Source organism: Alligator mississippiensis, chromosome 7, assembly GCF_030867095.1.
Source record: "Alligator mississippiensis isolate rAllMis1 chromosome 7, rAllMis1, whole genome shotgun sequence".
NCBI classification, from domain to species: domain Eukaryota; kingdom Metazoa; phylum Chordata; order Crocodylia; family Alligatoridae; genus Alligator; species Alligator mississippiensis.
The window spans coordinates 68,158,345-68,176,501 of NC_081830.1; the positions used below are offsets into that span (position 1 = coordinate 68,158,345).

General features: G+C 42.9%; 1 protein-coding gene and 1 long non-coding RNA gene across 2 annotated transcripts in view; one reads left to right on the plus strand and one right to left on the minus strand.

The window, feature by feature from the left end:
* Positions 1–11,744, minus strand: part of LOC132251935 (uncharacterized) — a 31,376-nt gene extending 19,632 nt beyond the window's left edge. Inside the window, exons 1-2 of the long non-coding RNA XR_009463680.1 lie at positions 11,605–11,744; positions 9,971–10,098 (exon numbers count right to left, since the gene is read on the minus strand). This is a non-coding gene — a long non-coding RNA (uncharacterized LOC132251935). The remainder of the gene's footprint in view (positions 1–9,970; positions 10,099–11,604) is intronic.
* A 680-nt stretch (positions 11,745–12,424) lies between these two features.
* Positions 12,425–15,901, plus strand: IL12A (interleukin 12A). The gene is made up of 5 exons (XM_006269629.3): positions 12,425–12,706; positions 14,408–14,515; positions 14,630–14,671; positions 14,776–14,880; positions 15,665–15,901. The coding sequence occupies exons 1-5, from the start codon at positions 12,500–12,502 to the stop codon at positions 15,830–15,832; spliced, it is 630 nt and encodes a 209-aa protein (XP_006269691.1). The 5' UTR covers positions 12,425–12,499; the 3' UTR covers positions 15,833–15,901.
* Positions 15,902–18,157: the final 2,256 nt, after the last annotated feature.

The window sequence follows — 18,157 nt, forward strand, 5'->3', positions numbered from 1 at the left end:
CTTGTTTCCTTCTACGACCAGGTCACAAAGTCCTTGGATGCGGGCACGGAGGTGGATGTCATCTACCTGGACTTCAAGAAGGCCTTTGACACTGTTTCTCACCCCATTCTCATTAAAAAAAACTAGGCAACTGCGGCATTGATGCCTACACAGTCAGATAGGTGGCAAATTGGTTCGATGGTCACACCTAGAGAGTGGTGGTGGACGGGTTGTTTTCGACCTGGAGGGATGTGGGCAGTGGAGTTCCCCAGGGCTCGGTCCTGTGCTATTCAACATCTTTATCAGTGACTTGGAGGTGGGCGTGGAAAGCTCAGTCCAAATTCGCTGATGACACAAAGATGTGGGGAGAACTGGGCACACTGGAGGGGAGGGACAGAATCCAGCTAGAGTTAGATAGGTTACAGAAGTGTGCAGATGAGAATAAAATGGAATTCAACACAAACAAGTGCAAGGTGCTGCATCTAGGGAGAAGGAACCTGCAACATACCTATAGGCTGGCGAACATCCTTCTCAACAACACAGTGGCAGAAAGGGATCTTGGAGTCATTGTTAACTCCAGGATGGACATGAGCTGCCAATGCGAGGAAGTGAGGCCATCCGCACCTTGTCGTGCATCTGGTCAGGCTGCAGTTGGAGTACTGCATCCAGTTCTGGACGCCGCATTTCAAGAGGGACCCTTGAGAGGGTCCAGAGGAGGGCCATTCGCATGGTCAGGGGGCAGCAGGCCGGGCCCTACAAAGACGTACTAAAGGGCCTGAATCTATTCAGCCCCCACAAGAGAAGACTGAGAGGGGATCTGGTAGCCATCTATAAACTCACCAGGGGGGACCAGCAGAAAATAGGTTCCCCTGGGCACCACCTGGGATAACAAGGAATAACCGCCACAAATTGATTGAGAGCAGGTTCAGGCTTGACTTCAGGAGGCATTACTTTACAGTTAGGGCTTCTAGGCTCTGGAATGGACTCCCAAGGGAAGTGGTGCTCTTCTCTACCTTGGGGGTCTTCAAGAGGAGGTTGGATAGATATCTGGCTGGCGTATTATGATCCCAGCACTGGTTCCTGCCCAGGGCAGGGGGGCGGACTTGATAATCTGCTCAGGTCCCTTCCAACCCTAGAAACTATGAAACTATACCTATACTCATATAACAAAATCCATACATATGTGAATAAAGGTGGTAAGATCTGGTTTATTTTACCCTGTGAAGGTGTAAGTTTTTTCTGTAGCACACTGCACATAAATTATGATCAGGTGTAAATAATAATTTTAACTAATTTTATCAAGAATTTTTACATAAAACCTACTATAAATAAGAATAGATTCAACTGGCACGTAGTGCAAAAGAAAAACATCTGGGACATATGTTTTCTATTTGGGACCACTAGAAATGAACCTATTCAAAGAGGCCAATACAAGAAAAAGAAAACGAAAAGGAGGAATAGAGACAGCTCCAAACATAAATAACCAACCCTTATCTTTGAAACATGTACCCCTGGCTCTGCTTTATTTTTCATTGTAGTCGTTTTTGGTCTGTCTGATGCAGATTTGCCTTTTCTGCCAAAATTGCAGGTGGAAAAAAAATTGAGTACTGTACAGCAGATTTACTCAATACCAAACTTCCACATGACTCATTTTCAGGGTTGCTGTTACAGGAGCTTGTTTTGATATACTGGCTTATAACAACAGCAACTGTTCAAACCAAATCTCTTTTTTTTTTTATTTGAGCAGCAAGACACTTACCCTGTGGCCATGATCAACTCCCTCAATTTCCTAATAAAGCTCATTCTCTTATACACAAACTTAAACTTTAAATCTGTGGTTTATAATGGCATTGTTTAATTTTTCTTCAAATTGCCTTTCCATTGTGTTGGGCTGCATTATAATCACAAGTGAAAGATATCAGGCTGTCAGCCAAGCCTGGAAAGGGTAAAGGCCCCAACCATAATTAATATCTGAGATGTGGATATTATCTTGCAGTGTAGCATTAAAGAACAGAAGGAAAAGTCCCATCAGAAACTTGGTTCACTGAACCTTCACAGAAGCATCTTTGCAAAGGAACCATAGTGGTCGATGAAGACCTATAAAGTGTGACAGTGGAAGGATAAAGATAAGACTCCAACCCCCAAAGTATCAATGACTTCACTAAAGCCCCAATTCAGGAAAGCATCACTATTTAGAAAGGTCATTTAAACATGTGTGTAATTTTGAAATCAATGGGACTTAGCACAAGCCTATGCTTAAAGATACCAAAATGTTTCCCAAACACATTGCTGGTTCTTGAGATGCAACTTTCTGTCCTCTAGACTAGAGACTAGGCTGAGACTAGCAACACATATCACACCGCGAGACAATACTTACTGTAAGTCAATTATTAACTGAATTGGATTCGGTCCAGTGATTTAGAAGCAAGGCTCCTTACTTGAGATCTTCAACTAGTTTAAATTGATGGAGTTTCACTGATTACAGTAGAAGGACATGATTTGACACCAGCTGGGAATCTGCCTTCTTGTCCAATTTCTATCCACTGAGACATCCAGCCTAACACTAAATTAAAATTCCACATACAATGGAAGCTTGTAAATGATAACTCTGCTAATGCCACTTTTACAGCTGTTAACTAACCTATTCAAATTGCATTAAGGAAAAGAAGGAACTGCATCATGACAGTTTCAGTTGGGCCCTATATTTTGCTCTTCATATTTTATTCTAGAGCAGGGGTTGGCAACCCACAGGCCAGGTCCAGTCCACAGAACCTTTAGATCTGGCCTTTACTGCCATGGCTTCAGTGGTGTTCAGCAGGGGGAAGAAGGGCTTTCCTACATCACGAGGCAGTCAGGCAACTGGGGCTGTGGTGGAGGGGGAGTTCTGCCCATGCCAGTCAGGCAGCACAGGCTGCAGTAGAAGAGAGCTGAGCAGCAGAAAGAAGCAGCAGTGGCTGAGTTGCAATACCTGCCTGCTTCTGCTGGGCCATTCTAGGCACTCTGCCAGAAAATGTCTGCGCTAGAGAATAAAAAACTTAAGCCCAGAATCACCAAGATGTGCAGGCACCTAATCCCCATGATACGAGTGAGAATTAGATACCTAAATATCTGGGCCTTAATTCCTACATTGCTAAATACAGAAACTTGGATGGAACACTCAGTGTTGCTTGCTGTTCCTGTGTGTCGTCTAGGCATTTTGAGAATCCGTATGGATCTCAAATGGAAAGAACGCACCCACAAAGAGAAAGAAGAGAATTGTAGGTCACATCAGCTATTTTCCCTGTGTGGCAAAACTCCAGAAACAAGATGCTCATTTAGTTGATAATAAGGCAGAGCATTAAAAAGTAAATCAGACTCCTTTTCATAACCTGACAAGCAGTACCCAAACCATGAAAAAATTACCTGAGCATCAGACTGATAGTATGTCATCATACATTTCCAGGAACTGTTTAAATTTTTTAGAAACCTGTGGGTGAAAACATCCTATTTCTCAGCATTCACAAATTAGTCCTCAAAATTAAACTATGGCTTCAGGCTTTTTTTTTTTTGTTTTTGGTTGCTTCTATATGGTTTCCTTTATTATTATTTTGTCTTTCTTTTCATTGTTACAAAGTACTGTTTGGTTGACATCTGTGTAAACAAGGACACCCTGTCTCTCTTGATTGCTGGATTGTTATAGCTTGATAGTTAGCCCTGAAAATAATTCTTATTTTTCCCTTGACTTAACATTCTTTATGATCAACTTGAGTCTACAACAAAGCACCCAAATCTACATTTTTGTGCTACATGTAGAATGAACGCATCTCATGTCATAATAAAATCGTATCTATTTAAGTATGTATTCAGCCTTCTAAAATACTGATTCTTTTGCATGCTGAAATGACTGCTTGTGATTGAGACACGTAACATGCTACATTAAATATGTGATTTTGAGATTATAACTAGGGACCCACTGCAATCGCGATTTCATGGATTTTGCAGAAATCGCAAAATCAGGCAATGCCTGCAAAATCCACAGAAAAAAAACTTACTGAAAATAAAATGCTGACTCCCTAGGAGGAAGCCAGCAGTCCTCATGGCACTGTGGCCTGGCTGTGCATCCCACCGGGGGTGAAGGGGGCTGCCAGCACGAAGGGATGCCCAAGATGACTACTGCCCCAAGCCCTTGCTGCTGACTGGCCCCAGTTGGAGGTGATGGGCAGGGCTGCATGACAGACAGCCCTCTCTCCAGTCAATGGCAAGGAGTGGGGATGTATGGTGGACTACACGGCCCCTCAGCCAATCAGAGGCATGGAGAGCCCCACCACAATCAGCCTGAGAAAATGGTGGTCAGCCCTGTGATCTCCCCATGAAATTAGCCAGCCATCTCCTTGAGTTGAATAGACCCCCTAATTATAACTTCTTTGCAGCACAGTCCATATATCCCTTTGGTAACTATCCTAAAAAAATTACCATATTAATGAATGTTGGAAAATGTTTGTACTCATTCATTAAGCAAGCACACAGGACAATCAAGGGATATGAAATTAGTCTGTTTTACAAACTGTACCACAAAGAGGTTAAGGATCCAAGGTCACAAGACTAGTCACTGGCGCTGGACTACAACTCAAGAAACTTACTTCTGGCTCCTCTGTCCTAATATTAGACCACATGAAATGATGGTAGCCAAATGCAAGAGGATGAAAGGGCAAAATAGAATAAATGTCTGCCTTTGTTTAAAATGGTGGAACTATTGGCTAGAATGTTCGAACAGTAAAGTAAATGTAAACTATTATTCCTAGCTCTTTTTAGAATGTTTAGGCTCCACATCAGGTATTTTACATTGCTGACTGTTAATCACGTCATCGTATGTAAGCGCATTGTGGTTGTATACATATATACAGACAAATGTTCATTTGGATGACATACATATGAAAAACTTCTAGCACATTATTATTCTACATTGCACATTTCTTCAACCAAAAGAGAACCATACCCAAGAATTGTTAAATAATAACTTGTATATTCTGAATTACCTCAGACTTCTTTACAAACTAGTAAAGACCCCACACAGATATTTTTTCAGCCTTGAAAGGTATTCAGGCAATTCTATGATTATGCAAGCAAATTAAAGTAGAGTAACATGAGAGCACAAATTAAGGCAGGATGAAAAGTAATTCATTTGTACAGATTTTGCACTGGTGTGAGGGGTACATACAGACATTTGGGGAAGTAAGAGGGAGGTCAGACCAAGTTAAAAATGGCCACCCAATCTAAGATAAATTGGGATGGAGGAGCTACTAGGGAGGCTTGGGGGGGATCAGGGTCCAGTAGGTTCCATGGGTGGGGGGAGGTTGGAAGGATTGGCAGGGGCTAGCAGAGTCCTCTGAGCAGTTGGTAGGGTCCAGGGGGATTTGGCAGGATTGAGGGGCTAGCAAGGTTCCCTGGGGGCTTGGCAGGATCAGAAGGGCTTGTGAGGTCTGTGATGGGGGTTGTGGTGATTAGGGGGCTAGTGGGGTCTGTGCAGGGACTGGAAAGGGTAGTGCGGTCTGCGTGGGTTTGGTGGGGTCTGAGAAGGTTTGGAGGGATGAGGGGGCTGGTCAGGTCCATGGGAATGCTTGAGGGGATCAAGGCAGGAGTGGGGCTGGCAGGATTGAAGAGGCTTTCTAATCCCACCAACCCCCCTGGACTCCCCCAGCCCTCCCCAATGCCATCAAACTGGCCCCAATCCTGCAAACCAATCCCAAGCCCAGTTTTACCAGCATTCACTGGTCCCAGGAGCCTGACTGAATCAAGTTGGGGCAGGGGAAGGGGCAAAGAAGGTTTGGCAAGGGGGCACTTTCCCCACAAGGTTCAGAGGCAATTTTTAGCTCCCCAATCTCCCCCACCTCCAGATGGTCACCCCTGCAGTGAACCAACCCCCCCCCCCGCCCCAGACCCTGCCCCCCCGACTTATTTCCTCGGCTCCCAGAACCTTTGAACACTAGTAAAACCAGCACTAGGAGTAGCTTAAAAGATGGGAAGTTTGACAGGCTCAGCAGGGGTTGGCTGGTCCAATGGGGGGAGGTTAAACTGGGGGTGGGGCAAGGGGCTAGGGAGCTACAAATAGCCCAGATGTAAGTGGAAGGAGAGTTAGGAAAAGCATAGCCCCAGGGCAGGGGCCAGCATCTGGCCTTTCCCAGCTCTAGGGATGCAATGGGAAGTTCAGAAGTTCAGTTAGATCACTCTTGCCAGACTCAATCTAAGTTAGACTACTCTGAGGTAGGTTTAAATTAGATCGGGTCAGCCATTTTTAGACTGATCTAACCTTCCTGAACTGTGCAGCTTACATTTAGATTGACTTAACTAGAGAGCTCAGTGTAAGGTCTGCAACTGGGCAAACTAAGTAAGATTGGGTGGCCATTTTTTAATATAATCTACCCTCCCTTTAGCCTCTCCAAACACCTGTACCTAGCCAAACTGGCAAAAGTACTAGTGCTACAGCACTTTTCAGCAGCTCAGAATATAACCCATCATATCTAAGTGAAACTATTTGAGGGACTTAGACTGCAGGGGGAATTTGGATAAGCAGAATGTAATTATTGAAACCAGAATTTTGACACATCTCTGGAATGAATACCCATATGTCTATGAAAAGTGCCCAGGGATCTTTAACAACCACAAGTGGTTAGGACTTCAGTTTCATGTATAATCTGAAAGACAGATTAATAACAGTAGCTATATCACAGCCCTGTCAAGCCGCATAAGTGCCAATTTCTTCAGTTATGTCATTCTCTGAGATTAAAGATATGTTTATAACTACTAATGAACTAGAAGAAAAATCCTCGCAACAGTGTTTGGAGAAAATAAGAAAAATACTTATTTTTACTGAAAACAGAAGTTTTAAAATATTGCATTACATTATACACTGGACCACAGAAAAGGTGTAAACAGCCACCTTAATGACAACGTGATTTCTATTTAGGGATTAAATGCCCAACAAATAAAGATCCCTTGTAAATTTAAGGGTAACATAGTGCGCTGACATGGGGAAAAATGCACTCTACCAGAAGCAGCAGGATGTTACTTTGACCCGGCTCCACAGAGTCTGTATAGACTGGGCACTTCAGCAGAGCTTTTTGGTGCTATTAGCTTAATCTGATTCAATCAGGTATTAGATAAAAGCACCAAAAAATCCTCACTAAAGCGCATCATCTCTACAGATATTGGGAAATCCAGGTGCAACTAAGGCGCTGCCTCTTCTGGGCTTGCACTGCGCTTATGCCGAGTTTAAAGTAAAGCGTTGCTTTTTTCCCCCCACATCTGCAAGCAGCCATAGTATATACTGCAGAAGTAACACAAATGCCACAGCTACACAGCAGCATCTCAAGCTTTTGCTTCATGTTACCTGTTGTCCTGGGGAGACTAGCCACGTAAAGACTAGACAGAAAGCTCCTTTGCTGGCAGAGTGAATGGCTTTAGCTGCTCACTCAACACTAAAATTAACAATAGGATTATATCATGTCATTGCTGTTGTTTGAGAAAATGTTCTAATATGCAATTACATGGAAGTCATGGCCTTCAGTTCCCCCTAGTACAAGCATCACTTCAGAAGGCTTTTGCACAGGTATACGACATTCTAGTAAGCATGATGAAAATGTGCATAATAATCAGCACAAAGATAACTGTCAAGTGTCAAGGACAATGATATCATCTGGGTTTCTTTTCTAGACTTTACTAAGTCTAGTTGTAATCAGCACAATATCTTGTCAGTCCTTTTCTCCCAAATAAAAATCACATTTAATTTCCCTTATAACTCAAGTACTGAATCTTATACTAATGTTTATAATAATGCTTTGAGAAAAAGAATGCTTCTATGGTTAAAGCAGTGGACTGGGATGCAGGAGATCAGGATTCTATTTCCAGCTCTGCCACAGACATCCTGTTAACCTTGGCTACGTAGAACCCAGTTGTCTTAGCTTCTCACTGCTCTTAGTATCTGAGCTAGCTAGATTAACTTGAATATGCCTACATATGCTACAATCTCACCTCCCAGGTGCACTGTAGGCGTACCCTAAGGACCTTACTATCCCACAGAGAAAGCTACAGTGGAAAACATGTCTTGGGAAGTTTTTCGCAAACGCCACAGATCCTGTGGCATTTGTGCAGATGACAGGGGATTAGCAGGAGGTCAGTACTATTCATCCTGGGGATCTGTGCCTTTGTGTTGACGCTCAGTCTCTAGTAGCTCCTTACTTGCTCCCTTGCAGCCTGGCTCCAAAGAAGTCGCACTGACAGAGCTCCTGTAGTTGGTGACTGTTCTGGTGCTCTCTGCAGTAGGATTCCCTCTGTCAAAGCTGTAGTCTAGTTCCAATCTTAGTTTTGCTAGGCAGGTGAAGAGTTACGAGGCATACTCCCTACCATTGGTCATTACCCCTCCCCACATGGACCTGGCACTGCTAAGAAAGAAGCATCTCCTTTCAATAAGGAGAGGGGAGTATACATAAAGGGCTGCCTCCATAGATGACTCTCTATGGAGCAATAAAGACACAAGCATTCTGTGCAAAGCTCTACTGACATTATAGACACAGATTCTATTTGCATAAACTATTATCCTTTTCAGTCAAGTGAAATATTTTTGTTGGGTACTGTCTTATACAAGAACTGAGGCAAAAAGGTGTCAAAGGCCCAAAGACTTATCGTCCCAATTCTCCCCCACAGTATATTGGCTTGGCTCTGTCCTGAGAAACCTCATATATTATTGCTGAAGACAATTATATAGCTTAATATCACCAGCAGAGAAACCTGGAAAGTCTAATGAATGCCTTTTCAAGAACACATGCACACACTCACACACATGCATGCATTTCCAAAGGCTGTTTCACTTCCATGTGAAAAAAAAAGTCTCCTACACTAGATTAGAACTACAGCCCACAACCTCAATGACTAGCCAAAACGTGGAAAACACAGAGTAAAACTGGAAAATTATACAGTATTGGTATTCTACCAAAGTAAGTCTCTAAACGTATCACAAACACATTATGGGAAAGGAGATGTCAATTAAGAAAGCGTATGAATCTGGAAATTCAATATATAATGTGTAAGATTCTTGATTCATCCCATTCCCTTTGAAGATAATCACAAAACTCCCACTGATGTCACTGAAAATAGGAATGGACCAAAGATTCTCCAATACCAAGAAGAGATAATGCTATACCTCTGACACACATAGCATATTCGCAGACTATGTATACACAATAATCTAGTATTATGATATTATGTGACTGTACAAGCTACCAAAATAGCTTTCAGGTATGCTTTTTCATAATTCCATAACAGCCCATCACAGTAACTTGTGACAGTTTTTGATAAATAAATAAAGGAAAAATAAAATTATATCTGTGCAATTTATGTAGGCATTTTTACTCCTTACATTTTTTATATGAAAATTTAGAATTAGCTGCAGTCACAGACTGGGGGTTGGTACAAAGCAAACAAGAACGTGAATATTAGTTCAGAAACTCAAGCCACTGGTTCCCAGCAGTTTACCATGTAGTAGTTCATTGTGATGTCTGCTTTTGATTTATCATTTAACACACTGAGATTTTGCTTTGTTTTTTCTGTTGTTTAGTTTGAAAAAGCAGCCACGAGTTTTCAGCATTCATCTCCACTGGCTGTGGGAAGTTCATCCCAGCCCTACTCTGTTCTTTAAGTAAATTAGCTTTGTAAAGAGAACTACTTGGAGAATGGATTCTAGTCCTCTCCGGCCCCTAATCCCCTAATCTGCAGGCAAAGAGCAGGCTCTCCACTGACATCACTCCCATAGCTGGTAGCTAAAAAAAGAGGTTCTCCCCACATAACTGCTAGTCAGGAGTGTATGTAACCAGCGGCTCCCTTTCAACTTTTTTACAACTTGTGCAGCCATTTATGAAAGCATTACCATTCTAACTAGCTAGCCTTTTACAGCCTCCATGTGCAGAGGGGCATGTGAATGACTGTGCAAGGCAGTAAAGAGTAGCGGTGTACGACTGACCTTGTCTGTCAAGACTGCCTTATGTGACGTTGGCACAGAGTCCAGTTCTATGGCAACCAGGGAGCAAGAAGTCCTCTATTACTGTCAAGTAAGCAATAACCCAATAAGGGTTAGCAGGAGCCTGGACCCTAGCAGATGGACAAAGAGAAAAAAATAAATCTACTGAACAAAAATATTTTGTTAACTATAAGGAGCAAAAGTGCAGTAACAAACACAGTCAAAGCAAGGGCAAAGTAAAATGAACGCCTCTGAAGAGGCATAATGTGCTAAAATGTTCATAACCATTATGAATAATGCTACTCAGCACACCTGTTAAACCACTGAGAGGTATAATGGACATCTGCTTTTGGGAGTCTGACTCCAGCTTGCAGAATTCTCTTCTAGTTGGCTTTAAAGGCATCAGAATAAACAATTTCTCAGGACATTATGCTAAATAGGATTTTAGGCATTAACCTGGATTCTTCTAAGCAAAGATATTCTCAGCAGTGATATAGCTTGGAGCTCTAAATACTTTTTAATGCCCCAAGCACTTTAATTGATAGACAGCTAAGTAAATCAGCAGCAGTAGGCATAATTCCTTAAAGGGGTCTAAGAAGTCTATTTGCTGCCCCCTGCAACTCCTTTTAATCAGAAGCTGATCCCAGATCACACAAGATTCAATCAAAAAATCTATTGTTAGACTGATAACCTGAAATCAGTCTTTCATTTAGATGCATTACATTTACTTAAATTTTTTTAACACTGTACCTCATTATGTTAAGGATTCAGGTTCTGGCAATAAACAGCTGAAGTGAGGGCCAAGATTAAAATATATATTTAAAAACTATGCTGTTCATACCTTATGAGTATTTCCCTTCCCCAACCCCGGATTTGTTATTATCTATTTGCTATTAAACAAGTTTACTTTTGCCTTTTGCTAGCAAAAGAAGTAAGGTGCTGCATTTCATGGCACAGTCAAACTCGACAAAAAATGCTATCCTTTATTTTCTGCAAACATCAGATTTAGGGGCTGATGCTATTCCACCTAAAGCTAAGGGGAGAAGAATCAGGTCCTTGCTTGTTTCTAGTTTGTTGGAGGGGCTTTTTAACCCCTAATAAAATAGTCATTACTGAAGGCTGTATTATGTGACAATGCAATGAGATTGCTATTCTCAGGCTTTCATAGTGCTTAGAAACTAATGATTTAAGACTCAAAGTACCGCCAGGAAATAGGGAGGCATTTTACAGATTGGTAAACTGAGCGAGATAAAGAGAGATCAAATGGTTTGCCAAGTCTACACAGCAATACAGTGGCAATTCAAGAAACAGGAGTTGGTCTGGGGAATCCCCACTGTGTACATGGAAGGTGCCTCCAACCTATGGAAGTTTTCTTATCTCTCCTTAGATGCTCATGACAGCCTCATGCCAAGCATCTAACGACACCTGCACCATTTCACTGCAGCACTGACTCCCAAATGCAAGCAGCTTTGTCCCTAGACCATTTTTTTCCAGATAACACGGCCCCCGCAGTGGTCCAAACCCCAAAACAGACAAGAGCTCTTTAATGATTTCTTTTTTAAGTAACTCTACAAATGAATACGACTCCAGCTGTCATGGGGACTCAAGGTGACCAGAAGTCTTTCACCATTACTTACCTTCAGCAGGTAGCAAGGAAGGAGCAAGATTATATAGGGAGTTCAAATAAAGTTTCCTGTCTTCTACATCTGTTGCTTTGCTGTTTGAGGCTGGAGCAAACAGAAGGACAGCCTTGCCCCCTGTCTTCAGTAAGCCCTGATTCACCTGCAAGATACACGAGATGCTTACTGCGCATTGGCACTAGTGTGTCAGGGCAAAAACTGTCCTAAAAGCCTACTGCGCAGTGTTATTAAGCCAACGCACAGTCAGCATCACTAAATAACCATGCGCCCGCACTGCTGCGCAGTGACTTTAAGTACTGTGCATGTAGTAAGTGCTTTATTGGGCTAGAGCAGCGGTTCCCAATGCAGTGCCCGCGGGCGCCATGGCACCCCCCAAGGTTTGTTCAGGTGCCCGCGTGCATTTTCACAATCAGCAAAAATCATGAGTCCAATAAAAAATGTTGTCATATTGGCGCTTTGTCTTCTAAATCCAAACATGCCCTTGGGCACATAAATGTTGGGAACCCCTGGTCTAGAGGCAAAAGGAATCAGGACTCGTGGTAGAGGCGATCTCTTTTATTGCCCCAGCGCTTGCAATTAAAGAATGTATGTATGTATGTATGTATTGCAAAAATGTAGCAACAAAAGAGATCACCTTTCCCGCGGGTCCTGATTCCCGTGCCTAAGGCGCGTTAAGGACCGTGTAGACGGCCCTCTGCCGAGGAGGGTCTTACCCATTGCATCACCGGGAAGTTATACTAGGAGCCTGTGCGTTTCTCCAGCCCCGCCGGGTCCTGCAGGACGCGGGGCGGGCGGGGATTCCCTGCGGGGGGGACCGGGATGAGGGCGGGAAAGTCCTGGAGGCGCCTACAAGAGCGGCCGCGTCCCGGCTCCGGCAGCATCCAGCCCCGCCATGAGGACCAGCGCCGGCTCCTTCATGCGGTCGCCCTCCGCGCCCCTTGTCTCCGCCGCCGCCTGGCTGCTGGCTCTGCTGTGCCTGGGCCAGGCGGGCTGGGCGCGGGGCTCGCCGCTGCCGGGAGCGGGGCGCCGCCTGCCCGCCTGCCTCCTCGCCTCCGCCGCGCTCGTGGCCGCCGCCAACGAGTCGCTGGCACAGCTGCAGGTGGGTCCGCGGGGCACACGCGAGCCGTGTTGTGCCTGCCCGGCCGCAGGGGAGGGGCGGGCCCGGCCCGGCCCAGAACGGCTCCCTGCGCAGTCCCCGTCTCCAAAGCGGAGCGAGGGAGGCAGGCGCTCCCTGGTGCGGGGATGCTCTGGGCCATAAAAAAAAAAGGGGGGGGGGGAGAAATGTTGCCGCCAGGCGCCCGGACACCCGTCTGGGAGAAGGAGCCGGCCAATGTGGCGCGAGGTGCGGGGTCCCGAGCCAGGACCTGCTGCCTCACAAATTCGCTTCCTGCGTCCTTTTTTCCTTTGTGCTTTAACCGTGTTCATTTTTAGTGTTTCCAGACTCGCTCTAGTTTCTCCTTCACTTCCGTTTCCCTGGGTTTTGCCTTGCTTTGTACTAACCTGTGGTTTGTTCTTTCCCTTTCTTTTCCAAATAGTTGTTTTGTCGCCTTCCGTTTCGTTAACAGAAAAAGGCTGCTAACTACCCCTTCCCCAAGGGGGGGGCTCAGCCAGTCTCCTTCCATCACTGAGGTGCTTAAATTAACTGGGCCCGCTTCAGAAGTGATGGCTAGGGCAGCATGAGTAGGTGCCCTGGATCCGAGGGGTGCACCCCCCCACCTACCTTATGGACTGGTCTATGCCGCTGGAGCCTCTGCAGACTTTTAGAAAGTCCCCAAAGCGAAGGAGAATCCCCCTTCTCCTCCCTACTCAGAGGCATGTCCCCTTGTCCTCCTCTGTCCCCACACCTGCCACAGCTGCTTTCCCTGCTGTCCTGAGAGCAGGGGAATCCTCAGAGCTGCTCCTGCCCACTCCAGCGGGGGTCTCGCCTAGAGCAGTAACGGTGTCAGTGGCTTCCCCTGCCTGCTCCTGGGGGAACCATGCTCCTGCCCTCCCCATTGCTGCTGCTGCTGTTCTCAGCTGAGCCCAGGTCCTGTGTAGCCCGGCTGCCTCAGGCAGCAGCCTCTGTGAAGCTTCCCGTGTACCCGGGACACTACTGGAGGAGGAGAGGGAACAGAGAGGTGGGAAAGGGTATGCCTCTGAGCACAGAGGAAGGCAGAGATGCTTACCTGCTTTGGGAACTTTAAATAGTCCCTGGAGGCTCCTGCAGCAGTCCATCTGGCTTGGGGGAAAGGAGGCTGGCAGCAGGGGTGCAGACACCCCTATGGCATGGGTGGTTGCTCCTGCATCCCCCTTTGCCAAATCCTGGATCCCCCTGGCTGGAGAGTCCAAGGCAGGGATTGGTTCCAAGCATTCTCTATACACCACCTCTTCTTAGTGTGTTAAAACTATGTATCTTTCCGTCTCTGTGATGATTTGTTTTGGGTTTTTATACAATAGTAGGTCATTTGGTTTTTCACAAAGTTATAATGTTTTAAATTGTAAATGTGTAGGACAGTATTTTGAAGGCAGACATTCATCCTTTTAAAGTAATTTATAACATGAAGGCAATATGCTCCTGTGTGACACCCACAAATAGAAATCTGTTTTAAGCCACAACTTGTTCCCATTGAGGATGAAGGCAAAAATCTCTTTAACTTTGGTTTTACAGCTTGGATATTTGTTCCCCTTTAATGACTGAGTAGAATTTATAGGAGGGAAGATATAGAAGGATATAATGTGGCAACAACAGTTACCAGTGACCACCTGCTATTCAGTACATCCTGTGCAATTATTTACTTGGTGATCCTTCTTGTTTACACAGGGTCTTGGCACACTAGGATTTGAATGTACCCTTGAAGAGGTTGATCTTGAAGATATCACTAAGAATCAAATCAACACAATAAAAGCTTGTATACCAGAGGCTTCAGAGGTATTTCAATAAATAAAAATTAAGTTTTATCATTATATGAAACATATGCAATTTATCATATAGGTATACCATCATCACTTAATAAATGTCATGTCTGATGTCTTTGCTTTTCAGAATGGAAATTGTCAAGTACTGGAAAAAGCTGATTTTGATGAGGTAAATTTCCAGTCTCTCAGGGGAGCAATTTATTTTCCTCTTGTTTGTTTTATAAAGTGTCAAACAACACTTTCCATATTTCCTAATCCCTGTATCTTCTGCAGACTAAATGCCTGAAAGGTATCTCTGAAGACCTGAAGCTATACAAGGGAGAGTTCAGGAGTTTCAGTAATCAAAAGATACTGGATGCTATTGACCAAATGATGCAGGTCTGTCTCCCTACCAATTACAGAAATGATTACTTGATATTATTTCCATCTTGAATGAAGTTCTTTTCTATGTGTTCCATTCTGTACTTAGCCAAATAATGAGCTCTTCTGAAATCTGATAATTTAAAGGATTGTTGATGGGGTTTTTCCTCAAGGCTAGAAATGTTGAAGTAGGGGGTTGATACTGTGTATTGCCTTATCGAAAGAATATTCTAGCTGTCAGTACTGTGAACATACCATTTAAAAATATTTGACTTTTTCACTAGGTATCCCTTATCTACATGAAATGATTGTATTTTTTGCCAGAATGAAAAAAGCTAGATTTAGAAGAGTAAAAGTGATTTTTATTTCAGATATCACAAATATGATCCAGTTGGTAAGACTGAACAGTAAAATATATTGACAAGAAATGGGCAATAGTTGTAACACAGTTATGAAAGCATACTAATAGGTGCTAGCAGTCATGTTTGTATTTTAAAATAGTGGGCTTTATATTAATATAGACTCTCCAATTAACAGTAATCCGCTCTTCCTCATAAAAGATAGCATATTGAAATACAGATGTATTTCTAGACTGAAAAGAAGCTTTTGGCATCAGTGTATCTGTACAGCATGTTACTCATTTCATTATTACTGAACACTAATGTTTGTTTGTTTTACTGGAACGTTTCATTTTAAATTGTATAAATTACCTTTGATTAAGCTAAAATGTTTGAAAACAGATGTAGACTTTAATTTAGTTATGGTTAAATTATCTAATCCACCTGGCCCCCTTGTTTTTTAGGCTTTGAATATCAACAGCGCGAGTGTGCCACAACCAGCTTCCAACACAGGATTGCCTTCTTTTAACGATAGATTGAGGCTATGCAGTGTTCTCCAGGCTTTCCTTATTCGCGCTATGACCATAAACAGAATGATGAACTACTTGAATTCTCCTGAAAACTCATCATAAGCACTGAGAGCTAGATGCACTTTCTCTATTTATATTTGAGTAAAGCTTTTTTTAAGTATCAGGGTGGGGTGGGGGGGTGGGAACTATGCTAGGTTCCATTCACTGCCAGACCTCTGTGTCTGAAATCAGTGTAACGTGTAGACGCACAGGACTTTCAGGATTGGAACCTGCATTTAAAGGTATAATAACATAGCTACAAAAGCTCTTCAGGGAATAAGCATGTATGTTACAAAGTGTCTTATGAAACAAGTCTTCTTGAACAAATTGCTATCTGTGCCTTCCAAGCTGAGATTCTAAATTCCTGCATTCTTACAAAATAAGCTATAATTTACCAAAATGTTCTCAAACTACCAAACACTCAAGTATAATTTATTTATATTGAATATTTTATTTGTTCAGTGGTGTTTTTCATTAAATTATTGTATACATTGAAATATACTATTTATATTATACCTAACTTATTTGTTATAATATTCCTGACTTATTTATTATATTTATTATCTAATAAAATTTATATTTTGTGTAATCAGTTCTGGTTATTTTTTCTTTCTGTGAAATAAAACCAATCAAAAGGGATACTGTCTGATTAGAAAGTATGTTGTTAGTGGGTTTTTTGCTTCTTTTTTTTGTAAATTGCATATCAAGAACACACATGAAGGTATTGCAAGGTATTTTTTTAATCTAATTTTTCCTCACAATTTATGTTCAATGTGTGGTTTTTTTTTTGCTTCCCTCTCAAAATGGCCAATTAAAATAGACTAGTCAGTTTTATATCCTTATAGTCAGTTTCCAGGCAATTTCATAAAGTCACAGGGTGAAATCCTGGAGCTACTGAAATGAATGAAAACTATGACTTTAGCTGGCCAAGGATCCATAGATATACATTCATATATTTTAAGGGTAGAAGGGACCACTGGTTCATCCAGTTCAACCTCCTCAATTGAGTGTTTTACGTAGTCTGAAAAAGTAACTGCCAGGAGAGCGGGTGGGAGGTTTGTCTATCATTATTCCCCACTTATTCCCAACCCATCTAGCAATTAATTCATTTATAACCATCTATTGGCACATCTATTATGCCCTTCTCAGCCCCAAATCAGTTCCTAACATCCCATTCCATCATTTTTGATCCCACATCGTTTCTACCCCTACATGTTTAATCCTTCCAGCCTCTACCCCCTCATCCTCCCGCATCATGTCCTCTCCAATTTTGCTCCTATATTTCTTTTGTCTCCCACCAACCCTTCTCCCTCTACACCCCTCAAACTCACCTTCTTTTGAGATTCTCCATCTCAATTCTCCTTGGCCTTCAGTGGACCTTTCTGCCCTTCCCAGGTTGAAGGGAACAGCTCCAGGGGGGTTCTTGCCCCCACTCTTCCCAAGCCAGATGTTGTAGGAAAGGATTTTGTGGGGTTGGGAACAGGAGGAAGAAGCAGAACAATCCTGTTGTTCACAGAAGAGGAAGGAGGAGGTGGGCTACTCAGCTGCTGGGTTTTCTGCTCCTCCTTACCTACTTCCTAAGAACAGTATCATGCTCTTAGTGGTGAGTTAAGAATTCTCCCACCTCCCACTGCAGCCCTAATTGACTGTTTTACTGTAAATGCAGCAGACATACCATCCAAACTGTATGACTACTGTAACTAGTTTGCAGCATGTTGATAACATTTAGTCAGTTGTGTAACCTTACATAACTTAAGTGTTGCTATACTGAAATTGCATAGTTATGCTAAGACCTTATCCAGGTGTTCCCACGAGCTTCTATTTTTATTTGTAATGAAAGCAAACAAGAATGAGATGGAAAAAGCAAATGAGCTTTCTAAACCTTTTTTAGTGTAAAATGCATTAAGTATGTCAGGCGTGGAAGGACACTGTTCAACTTCAGAAGCTTCAGCTAATAATTAAGTGTACAGCAGAGATCAGGCATACTTCTCTTGCTAGGGCCACATTATTTAAGCATTATATCTTGTCTAACAGCCACTTTCCAAGGACCACACAGAAACAGGTTTAGATTGATTTTCAAAAGGTCCAAGAATAAAGCCATAGGCTTTCCACAGTTTCTAGCCTATGGCCTAGTTCCACTATAAAATTAGGTCCTCAAACATATTTAGAAACAGATTTTGGATTTGACACTGTTCTGCTTCATAACCCCAATGGGAAACTACAGGAAGAAGCCTAAGAAATGTATGCTTTGTATAGCCTTATACTTCTATCTGCCAAAGTGCTAAATTATTAGTGCTATACTAGTAAAGTCCATTGCTTGTCTGAACAGCTTCCAAATCATTTAATAAATTACTTAATAGAGTAATGAATTCAGTGTTAATTCAGCAT